This window comes from Salvelinus alpinus, chromosome 18 (assembly GCF_045679555.1).
Source record: "Salvelinus alpinus chromosome 18, SLU_Salpinus.1, whole genome shotgun sequence".
Taxonomy (NCBI): Eukaryota; Metazoa; Chordata; class Actinopteri; order Salmoniformes; family Salmonidae; genus Salvelinus; species Salvelinus alpinus.
The window spans coordinates 31,343,514-31,355,654 of NC_092103.1; the positions used below are offsets into that span (position 1 = coordinate 31,343,514).

The 12,141-nt window shown below is 43.2% G+C and overlaps 1 protein-coding gene across 3 annotated transcripts in view; it reads right to left on the minus strand.

The window, feature by feature from the left end:
- Positions 1–12,141, minus strand: part of LOC139544184 (fibrinogen C domain-containing protein 1-like) — a 340,468-nt gene that overhangs the window by 266,517 nt on the left and 61,810 nt on the right. For 2 of the 3 annotated variants that reach the window (XM_071351005.1, XM_071351003.1), the window contains exon 2: positions 3,846–3,935. The exons of the other annotated variant lie outside the window; for it this stretch is intronic. In XM_071351005.1, the coding sequence (XP_071207106.1) occupies positions 3,846–3,935 (90 nt within the window). The remainder of the gene's footprint in view (positions 1–3,845; positions 3,936–12,141) is intronic. 3 annotated transcript variants of the gene reach the window in all.

Genomic DNA, 12,141 nt, shown 5'->3' on the forward strand with positions numbered 1-12,141 from the left:
GTGGTGTGTGTGAGTACCGGTGTGCGTTTATACGTGCTTTATATGTCAATTACATAAGTATTCACACCCTTAAATCAATACTTAGTAGAAGCATCTTTGGCAGCGATTACCACTGTGTATCTTTCTGGGTAAGTCTCACAGAGTGAGTTCATGCAACATATTTTTAAATGTATTTATTATTTAATTTAACCAGGCAAGTCAGTTAAGAACAAATACTTATTTACAATGACGGCCTACACTGGCAAACCCGTACGACGCTGGGCCAATTGTGTGCTGCCCTATGGGACTCCCAATCACGGCCAGTTGTGATACAGCCTGGAATCGAACTAGGGTGTCTGTAGTGATGCCTCTAGCACTGAGATGCAGTGCCTTAGACCACTACACCACTCAGGAGCCCTTATTATGTGAGTTGTTAAGCAAATTTTTACTCCATAACTTATTTAGGCTTGCCATAAAAAAGGGGTTGAATACTTATTGACAATACATTTTAGCTTTAACTTATAATTAATAAGTAGAAATTTCAAAAAACACTATTCCACTTTGAAATTAGGCAGTGACAAAATCATCTAAATTTAATGAATTTTAAATTCAGGTTGTAACACAACAAAATGTGGAAAAAGTAAAGGGGTGTGAATACTTTCTGAAGGCACTGTATATGTATTGTGTATTTTTAGTTGAACCTTGGGTTGAATTTGAAACAATAGCTGTTAGCTATAACTGAAACAATGACTTTGCAAATCTAGCCATAAATAGTCTAATTGATGATATATGACTTGTAAAGTATGGCTACATTTGATCTGTTCTGTCAAACCTACCCATTGTAATGACTTCAATAGAAACAGTGAGTGTACAAAACATTAGGACACCTGCTCTTTCCATGTCATAGACTGGCCAGGTGAATCCAGGTGAAAGCTATGGTCCCTCATTGATGTCACTTGTTAAATCCACTTCAATCAGTGTGGATGAAGGGGAGGAGACAGGTTAAATAACGATTTTTAAGGCTTGATGCAAGTGAGACGTGGATTGTGTATGTGTGCCATTCAGAGGGTGAATGGGCGGCAAGACAACAGATTTAAGTGCCTTTTAACCTGGTATGGTAGTAGGTGTCAGGTGCACCGGTTTGTATCAAGAACTGCAACACTGCTGGGTTTTCACACTCAACAGTTTCCTGTGTGTATCAAGAATGGTCCACCACTCAAAGGACATCCAGCCAACCTGACACAACTGTGGGAAGCACTGGAGTCAACACGGTCCAGCATCCCTGTGTTTTGTACTCTGTGTATTATTTAGTTATTGGGGGATCTCTCAATAATCACAATAGCACATTGATAGTAGCCATTGACACATATCAAAGCTAAGCAGGGGCTTGGTTAAAACCCTGGATGGGAGACCAGCACATACAGGCAGAGTGAAAAGGGGGAGATGGATAGACAAGGAGATGGTGATCTGAGCTGATCTACGTTCTTTAATGTGTGGCACACAAGGAAAGGAACAAATGTAACACTCTTCACCCCCCCTCCCCCTTACACCTCTTACATGCAGTACTACATCCACTCAGAGAGACCCCCCACCCCCAAACACACACAATACAATTTCTGTCTGTATAATTCCATTGAGCCAAGCTAAACCACTCAAACCCTGTCTAAACAGTGCTTTTGTTAATGAGTCTCTCCATCTCTCAGTAGGAAGCCACTCTGTAATTACTGACTGGATTCAGACACGCTCTCTCTCTCTCTCTCCCTCTCAATTCAATGGGGCTCTTTCTCTCTCTGCCCCCCTCTCTCTCTCTCGCTCTCTCTCAATTCAATTATATTACATTCAATTCAAGGGCTTTATTGGCATGGGAAACATATGTTAACATTGCCAAAGCAAGTAAAATAGATAATAAACAAAAGTGAAATAAACAATAAAAATTAACAGTAAACATTACACTCACAGAAGTTCCAAAAGAATAAAGACATTTAAAATGTCATATTATGTCTATATAAAGTGTTGTAGTGATGTGGGTGGTTCATCTCTCTGTAGGTGACGGCTTTGTTATGGAAGGTTTGGGAATCGCTTCCATTTAGGTGGTTGTAGAATTTAACGTCTCTTTTCTGGATTTTGATAATTATCAGGTATCGGCCTAATTCTGCTCTGCATGCATTATTTGGTGTTTTACGTTGTACACAGAGGATATTTTTGCAGAATTCTGCATGCAGTTTCAATTTGGTGTTTGCCCAATTTGGTGAATTCTTGGTTGGTGAGCGTACCCCAGACCTCACAACCATAAAGGGCAATGGGTTCTATAACTGATTCAAGTATTTTCAGCCAGATCCTGTGTCTCTCTCTCTCTTTATGTCCACCCCCCCCCCTTCCCCATGGGATGAGAGAGGACACACACTGGGAGGTAGGACCACCACTGGGAGGTAGGACCACCACTGGGAGGTAGGACCACCACTGGGAGGTAGGACCACCACTGGGAGGTAGGACCACTGTCCTCCTATACCACAGCAGCAGACACGTCCTAGGCTGATGGCTGGATGACGGTCTTCATCCGATCATTAGATAAGTAGAAAACCATTGGAGATACACAATGATTGATGGCACCTTAATTGGGGAGCATGGGCTCGTGTTAACAGCTGGAGCGGAATAGGTGGAATGGTATCGAATACATGGTTTTCATATGTTTGATGCCATTTCATTAACTCCATTCCAGCCATTATTATGAGCAATTCTCCCCTCAGCGGCCTCCTGTGATGCACGCACGCACATGCAGACACACGCGCCCACATTCTATCTTGTTACATACAGAACCCACAGACCTCTACACATGCATATTCTGTACCATCCCACACGTACTCAGATCCTGTTACAATCATTTCCGTCTTTAAGTGCAAAGCAGCACAAGCTTAATCCACGGTTAATTTGGGTATTTCTTTAGAGTCAGGGTTTGCCACCTCTTCTGCTCTGCACTCAGATGTGACTTTTAATATCTGATAATCCCCTGAACGCGATCGCCATGGTGATGGAACCACTGACGGGGCAAGGAGGGCATTGTGAAGGAGCGCTAATCCTCCATGTAGATGAGCTCCTCAGTATTCATCCTGCTCTCCTCAGAGAGAAAAAGAGAGAGCGACAGGGATGGGGCGAGGGGGAGGTGGAGTGAAGGATGGATGGGGAATGAAACATGGGGAAAGAGGAAGCGAGACAGGCAAAGACAGAGAGAGCATACATATGCTATGAGATCCCTTGAGCTGTGCCGTGCTGTTCTGTACAGCTAATGACAGGGACATGCTTTAGTCATCCTCTCCTCTCATATCCTCTCCTATCCACTCTCCTCCCCTCTCCTCTTTACTCCTCTCCTATCCTCTCCTCTCATATCCTCTCCACTCCTCTCTTCTTCTCTCCTATCCTTCCTCTCCCCTCATATCCGCTCCTCTTCTCTTCTCCTCTCCTCTCCTATCCTCTCCTCTTTATGAGGACACTTCAAATCTCCATCTGTGACAATGGCTGAAATAAGAACTTGGTGAATCAATGTAATTGTGCCTGAGACCTGAAGACTCACCTTAGCTTTAGTTACATGATGAGCTATATTAAACTGGATGATTTACATCCAAACATAAATGTATTTCACCACAAATGGAAAATACCATATAATGAACCATTATTTTAAGAAGTAAGAGCTAACCTGTTAGAAATTATCATTATAATACATTATTTCATAGTGTGAATTGTATGGTAAAAGATTGCAGGTTGGGCATGTATATGTTTTAGTGTGTGTGTGTGTGTGAGTCTGTGTGAGTCTGTGTGAGTCTGTGTGAGTCTGTGTGAGTCTGTGTGAGTCTGTGTGTGTGTGTTCTTACCTTGGTGGGTGATGGGGTCTCTCTGACTGTGTCTGAGTCTGACCAGCGGTGTTTAAGCTGGGAGGTGCTGGGTACACACTCACAGAACGTCTGCATGGAACAAACAAACAAACCATTGTTGTTGTGTTTGCCGTTGTTTAATTTTATATGCTTAGATATTATATACTGAACAAAATATAAACACAACAATTTCAAAGATTTAACTGAGTTACAGTTCATATAAGGAAATCATTCAATTGAAATAAATACATTAGGCCCTGATCTATGGGTTTCACATGACTGGGAATACAGATATGCATCTGTTCCTCACAGATTCACTACCTGACCAAAAGTATGTGAACACCTGGTCGTCTAACATTTCATTCCAAAATTATGGGCATTAGTTGGAGTTGGAGCTCCCTTTGCTGCTACAACAGCCTCCACTCTTCTGGGAAGGCTTTCCACTAGATGTTGGAACATTGCGGCGAAGACTTGCGTCCATTCAGCCACAAGAGCATTAGTGAGGTCGGGCACTGATGTTGGGTGATTAGGCCTGGCTCGCAGTCGGTGTTCCAATTCATCCCAAAGGTGTTCGATGGGGTTGAGGTCAGGGCTCTGTGCAGACCAGTCAAGTTCCTCCACAACAATCTCGACAAACCATTTCTGTATGGACCTTGCTTTGTGCACAGGGGAATTGTCATGCTGAAACAGGAAAGGGCCTTCCCCAAACTGTTGCCACAAAGTTGGAAGCACAGAATCGTCTAGAATGTCATTGTATGCTGTAGCATTAAGATCTCCCTTCACTGGTACTAAGGGGCCTAGCCCAAACCATGAAAAACAGCCACAGACCATTATTCCTCCTCCACTAATCTTTACAGTTGGCACTATGCATTGGGGCAGGTAGCGTTCTCCTGGCATCCGCCAAACCCAGATTCGCGGGCTGCCAGATGGTGAAGCATAATTTATCACTCCAGAGAATGCGTTTCCAATGCTCCAGAGTCCAATGGTGGCGATCTTTACATCACTCTAGCCGACGCTTGGTATTGCGCACGGGGATCTTAGGCTTGTGTGTGGCTGCTCGGACATGGAAACCCATTTCATGAAGCTCCCGACGAACAGTTATTGTGCTGACGTTGCTTCCAGAGGCAGTTTGGAACTCGGTAGTGAATGTTGCAACCGAGGACAGATGATTTTTATGCGCTACGCGTTTCAGCTGAGCCGTTAGCTGAGCTCCTAGACATTCCACTTACCGGGGCAGCTCTAGCAGGGCAGAAATTTTATGAACTGACTTGTTGGATTATCTTGACAAAGGAGAAATGCTCACTAACAGGGATGAAACAAATTTGTGCACAAAATATGAGAGAAATAACTTTTTAGTATGTAGGGAACATTTCTGGGATCTTTTATTTCAGCTCATGAAACATGGGACCAACACTTTACATGTTGCATTTGTATTTTTGTTCAGTGTAGTATAATAGTATGCTTTTGGCTGTAAGATACTGCAGAAGGGTCAGCTATTGGACCAGAAATCAAAACTCCACTCCATCAATGATCCAAACCAAGCACCAAGAACGCAAATCAAATCAAAACTACTTCATCAATGACCAAACCAAGAACCAAGACCGCAAATAAAATACAAATGTTACTTCATCAATGATCCAAACCAAGAACCAAGACCGCAAATAAAATAAAAATGTTACTTCATCAATGATCCAAACCAAAAGTACTGTTGTTGTTATATATTATAGTAATACACACGTAAAAACTAGCAATCACAAACAAGTACCAGTACACACACAGTACAACCGAAAACCAACATTTCAGGGCATATACAGGGTAACTGGAGGAGGAGCACGGGAATTACTCTGTCAAAGATTCCATGTCACTGTTGAATGTATTTATAATTGTGCTGCTAAATATCTCTACTAATATTAAGGTTACTGGCCATATCCAAAATCTGGCTTACCTAGTACTTAATTAAACGGCATGCTGTGTACTAATCGTACTACATACTATTTAGTACGGACTGTTTAGTAATAAGTTGAAGAAATGTAGTAAGCCCAAATGTCATCTAATGCGCAATTGTGATGAATGCCACAATTCGTTCATTTTGGTAGAGCACGTCCCCTTATCTGATTATCAGCTGTTGTCGAACACACGTAGGTCTCGAAAGAGGATTCTCTCCCTCAATAGTGTGCAGTGATTTCTACTAGATGAAAAGCCGAAATGAGTATGACATCCTGGCATTTAAAGCATACTCAATTTCAGAAATGTCACATACTATAAAATGTTATATTTTTGCATACCCAAAATGTCTACTATTTAGAACGCAAGTGTGGGTATCAGGACACGGCCACTGTGTGTGTGTGTGTGTGTGTGGTGTGTGTGTGTGTGTGTGTGTGTGTGTGTGTGTGTGTGTGTGTGTGTGTGTGTGTGTGTGTGTGTGTGTGTGTGTGTGTGTGTGTGTGTGTGTGTGTGTGTGTGTGTGTGTGTGTGTGTGCGTGTGCGTGTGTGTGTGTGCGTGCGCGTGTGTGTCTGTGCGTGTTTGTTTGTATGTGTGCATACATGCCTGCATGTGTGTTCGTGTGTGTGCACACGTGTGTGTGTGTGGGCTGCAGAAAGTGAAATGAGGGTAATTATGATAGGGTTATGTCCTAGCTGGGGGCGTTGTATCTGCTTTAGGAGAGTACATGCTGTCCCTGACCTTCTACACACACCATTGAGCTGACCAATTAGAACAATTGAAAACACTGTCAGGACAAAGCTCAGGCCAACAAACTCACACTGGTGCAGACAGAGGATGGTACAACAGGAGTACATGAGCTGGGATGTTTGCTTAGTGTGTAACTTGTTGGTGTAGGGGTGTAGTCAGTGTAGTCAGTATAGTCAGTGTTTCTATGTGTGAATGTGTAGCCTGGGGAACCGGAACAAGACTAGACTATGTGCAGTGGTCGTCTGTGTGTTGGCTGCTACTGTAGATATGATAGTACAGTATGCAGTTGACACAATGTTGATGGCTCTTCACCTCCCTACTCTGAGTACACCTACCAGGGGTGAGGGAGAGAAAATAATGGGGAGGGAAAGAGACGGAGTGAGAGAGTGGCCCTGCTGAATCCTGATGAGTTTAGCATGAAAATTCAGAAACCTGTTCCGCACACAGACTAGCAAACACACATGTATGTTACACACTGAGGCTGGACATCTCTGTTACACACTGAGGCTGAACAACTATGTTACACACTGAGGCTGGACAACTCTGTTACACACTGAGGCTGGACAACTCTGTTACACACTGAGGCTGGACAACTCTGTTACACACTGAGGCTGGACAACTCTGTTACACACTGAGGCTGGACATCTCTGTTACACACTGAGGCTGGACAACTCTGTTACACACTGAGGCTGGACAACTATGTTACACACTGAGGCTGGACATCTCTGTTACACACTGAGGCTGGACAACTCTGTTACACACTGAGGCTGGACAACTATGTTACACACTGAGGCTGGACATCTCTGTTACACACTGAGGCTGGACAACTCTGTTACACACTGAGGCTGGACATCTCTGTTACACACTGAGCCTGGACAACTCTGTCACACACTGAGCCTGGACAAGTCTGTTACACACTGAGGCTGGACAACTCTGTTACACACTGAGGCTGGACAACTCTGTTACACACTGAGGCTTGACAACTCTGTTACACACTGAGGTTGCATAATGTGTTTTCATATAGACACCATGAATATAAATTAAACCCACTACACATTATGCTTATGTTTATATTCAAATCCCCCTTGCACACACAAACCTCTACACAGCATAGACAAAAAGGTAGGTAGCATCCCCATACTGCACACCCAGACCTGGCTGATCCAGAACACGTCCTCTCCTCATCATTACAATGGACAGCACGTCTCACGGCTTTACCCGCTCATCCCTATAGCCTGCTAATGCTAACACAGGCATCCCGCTGCATAATACACACAAAAACCCACGCATACACGCACGGGCCAATGTGATGTGATGTGGGTGTGTTTGCTCTGTGTTTACCGAGTCCTAATCTACTCCACCACAGGAAAGGGTTTACAGCTAATAGAATATCTGGGGCTTTTATTGGTTGGACCTGGCAGAGAGGATTCAATCTGATGAGCTGAGATTTAGGCTGACAGAGAGCAGTGGCAGAGTGTATAGTCTTTGTGTGAGCGGGGTGTGTGTGTGTGTATGTGTGTGTGTGTGTGTGTGTGTGTGTGTGTGTGTGTGTGTGTGTGTGTGTGTGTGTGTGTGTGTGTGTGTGTGTGTGTGTGTGTGTGTGTGTGTGTGTGTGTGTGTGTGTGTGTGTGTGGGTAGAGATGTACAGTATGTGTAACTTGTGTTTGGGTGAACAAATGTGTTGACTGTTGGCTTGTCGGAGATAACTTTTTGTGTGCGTTTGTGTGTGTGTGTTTGTGCATGTGTTTGAGTATGCTGTGTGTGCTTCTGTGTATGCCTCCTTGTATGTGTGTGCACCGTTCATGTTTGTCGTCCATGTGTGTGTGTGTGTGTGTGTGTGTGTGTGTGTGTGTGTGTGTGTGTGTGTGTGTGTGTGTGTGTGTGTGTGTGTGTGTGTGTGGGGGGGGGGGGGGGGGGGGGCAGTGACTGAGGTGTGTTTAAGCTTCCTGCTCGCTAAGCCGATCTGAAGGAAGAGGCTTTGCACACATTCATTCCTGGGCTTACTAATCATTTACCAGGACGGGCACAATAGGAGGGAGAGAAAGAGGGAGGGATGGATGGTGGGATGGAGAGATAGAAGGAGAGCGGTGCCGGAGACAAAGACAGAAGTCAAAGACCAGAAAAACTAGTTTTCCTCAGACATTAGGGAAAACTTTTGTTGCATCAGAAAGAATACATTCATTATATTCATGAGTGACTTTTGTGACATTGTCTGTCTGTCTGTCTGTCTGTCTGTCTGTCTGTCTGTCTGTCTGTCTGTCTGTCTGTCTGTCTGTCTGTCTGTCTGTCTGTCTGTCTGTCTGTCTGTCTGTCTGTCTGTCTGTCTGCCTGTCTGCCTGTCTACAGGTCAGCTAATACCTCCTATTCCTTCAGATGCTCTCAGACAGTCCATACTAATTGGATGGAAAGGCATTCAAGGCAACACTGTACTGAACTTGGCAAAATTAAAAAGTACATCCACGGTCGAACATACCTGATAGCTTTATCTCCAACCTAAGCTGGTGGTTGCATCTAAATTGAGGTTAGGGGTTTGGACTATAGGTCGACCGATTCATCGTAATGCCCGATTAATTAGGGCCGATTTCAAGTTTTCATAACAATCGAAACATTTTATGAAAAATATTCTTTTTGTTTGTTTTTTACACCTTAATTTAATCTTTATTTAACTAGGCAAGTCAGTTAAGAACAAATTATTATTTTACAATGACGGCATTGGAACGGTGGGTTAACTGCCTTGTTCAGGGTCAGAACGACAGATTTTTACCTTGTCAGCTCGGGGATTCAATCTTGCAACCTTACGGTTAACTAGTCCAACGCTCTAACCACCTGCTTTACATTGCACTCCACGAGGAGCCTGCCTGTTACGCGAATGCAGCAAGAAGCCAAGGTAAGTTGCTAGCTAGCATTAAACTTATCTTATAAAAAACAATCAATCAATCAATCATAATCACTAGTTAACTACACATGGTTGATGATATTACTAGTTTATCTAGTGTGTCCAGCGTTGCATATGATCGATGCGGTGCGCATTCGCGAAAAAGAACTGTCGTTGCTCCAACGTGTACCTAACCATAAACATCAATGCCTTTCTTAAAATCAATACACAAGTGTATATTTTTAAACCTGCATATTTAGTTAATATTGCCTGCTAAAATGGATTTCTTTTAACGAGGGAAATGGTGTCACTTCTCTTGCAACAGAGTCAGGGTATATGCAGCAGTTTTGGCCGCCTGGCTCGTTGCGAACTGTGTGAAGACTATTTCTTCCTAACAAAGACAGCCAACTTAGCCAAACGGGGGATGATTTAACAAAAGCGCATTTGCAAAAAAAGCACAATCGTTGCACGACTGTACCTACCCATAAACATCAATGCCTTTCTTAAAATCAATACACAGAAGTATATATTTTTAAACGTGCATATTTAGCTAAAAGAAATCCAGGTTAGCAGGCAATATTAACCAGGTGAAATTGTGTCACTTCTCTTGCGTTCATTGCACGCAGAGTCAGGGTATATGCAACAGTTTGGGCCGCCTGGCTCGTTGCAAACTAATTTGCCAGAATTTTACAAAATTATGACATAACATTGAAGGTTGTGCAATGTAACAGGAATATTTAGACTTATGGATGCCACCCGTTAGATAAAATACGGAACGGTTCCGTATTTCACTGAAAGAATAAACGTTTTGTTTTCGAGATGATAGTTTCCGGATTCGACCATATTAATGACCTAAGGCTCGTATTTCTGTGTGTTATTGTGTTATAATTAAGTCTATGATTTGATAGAGCAGTCTGACTGAGCGATGGTAGGCACCAGCAGGCTCGTAAGCATTCATTCAAACAGCACTTTCGTGCGTTTTACCAGCAGCTCTTCGCAATGCTCAAGCATTGAGCTGTTTATGACTTCAAGCCTATCAACTCCTGAGATTAGGCTGGTGTAACCGATGTGAAATGGCTAGCTAGTTAGCGGGGTGCGCGCTAATAGCGTTTCAAACGTCACTCGCTCTGAGACTTGGAGTAGTTGTTCCCCTTGCTCTGCATGGGTAACGCTGCTACGAGGGTGGCTGTTGTCGATGTGTTCCTGGTTCGAGCCCAGGTAGGGGCGAGGAGAGGGACGGAAGCTATACTGTTACACTGGCAATACTAAAGTGCCTATAAGAACATCCAATAGTCAAAGGTATATGAAATACAAATCGTATAGAGAGAAATAGTCCTATAATTCCTATAATAAACTACAACCTAAAACTTCTTACCTGGGAATATTGAAGATTCATGTTAAAAGGAACCACCAGCTTTCATATGTTCTCATGTTCTGAGCAAGGAAATAAACGTTAGCTTTCTTACATGGCACATATTGCACTTTTACTTTCTTCTCCAACACTTTGTTTTTTGCATTATTTAAACCAAATTGAACATGTTTCATTATTTATTTGAGGCTAAATTGATTTTATTGATGTATTATATTAAGTTAAAATAAGTGTTCATTCAGTACTGCTGTAATTGTCATTATTAAAAATAAATAAATAAAAAATTGTCCGATTAATCGGTATCGGCTTTTTTTGATCCTCCAATAATCGGTATCGGTATCGGCGTTGAAAAATCATAATCGGTCGACCTCTAGTTTAGACCTTGCACTGTTGGTTATGACATTTCATTCTGAGGCATATTCTATTTCAGACATGTTTTATATGACATTCTACATTATGTTTGTCATGTATTTGGGGCTTATTTTCCAAAATGTTACAATTTCTCACATGGAATATTCTCAGAACAAGAATAGACTGACGAGTTTCAGAAGAAAGTACTTTGTTTCTGGCCATTTTGAGCCTGTAATCGAACCCACAAATGCTGATGCTCCAGATACTCAACTAGTCTGAAGAAGGCCAGTTTTATTGCTTCTTTAATCAGGACAACAGTTTTCAGCTGTGCTAACATAAATGCAAAAGGGTTTACTTTAATTTTTTTACCCCTTTTTCTCCCCAATTTCATGGTATCCAATTGGTAGAGTTATAGTCTTGTCTCATCGCTGCAACTCCCATACAGACTCGGGAGAGGCGTAGGTCAAGAGCCATACGTCCTCCGTAACACAACCCAACCAAGCCAAGCCGCACTGCTTCTTGACACAATGCACATCCAACCTGGAAGCCAGCCGCACCAATGTGTCGGAGGAAACACCGTACACCTGGTCAGCATGCACTGCGCCCAGCCCGCCACAGGAGTCGCTAGTGCACAATGAGACAAGGATATCCCTGCCGGCCAAACCCTCCCTAACCCGGACAACGCTGGGCCAATTGTGCATCGCCCCCATGGGCCTCCCGGTCGCGGCCGGCTGCGACAGAGCCTGTGCTCGAACCCAGAATCTCCAGTGGCACAGACCACTGCGCCACCCGGGGGGCCCCGCAAAAGGGTTTTCTAATGAACAATTCGCCTTTTAAAATGATAAACTTGGATTCGCTAACACACCGTGCCATTGGAACACAGGAGTGATGGTTGCTGATAATGAGCCTCTACGCCTATGTAGATATTCAATAAAAAATCTGCCGTTTCCAGCTACAATAGTCATTTACAACATTAACAATGTCTACACTGTATTTCTAATCAATTTAA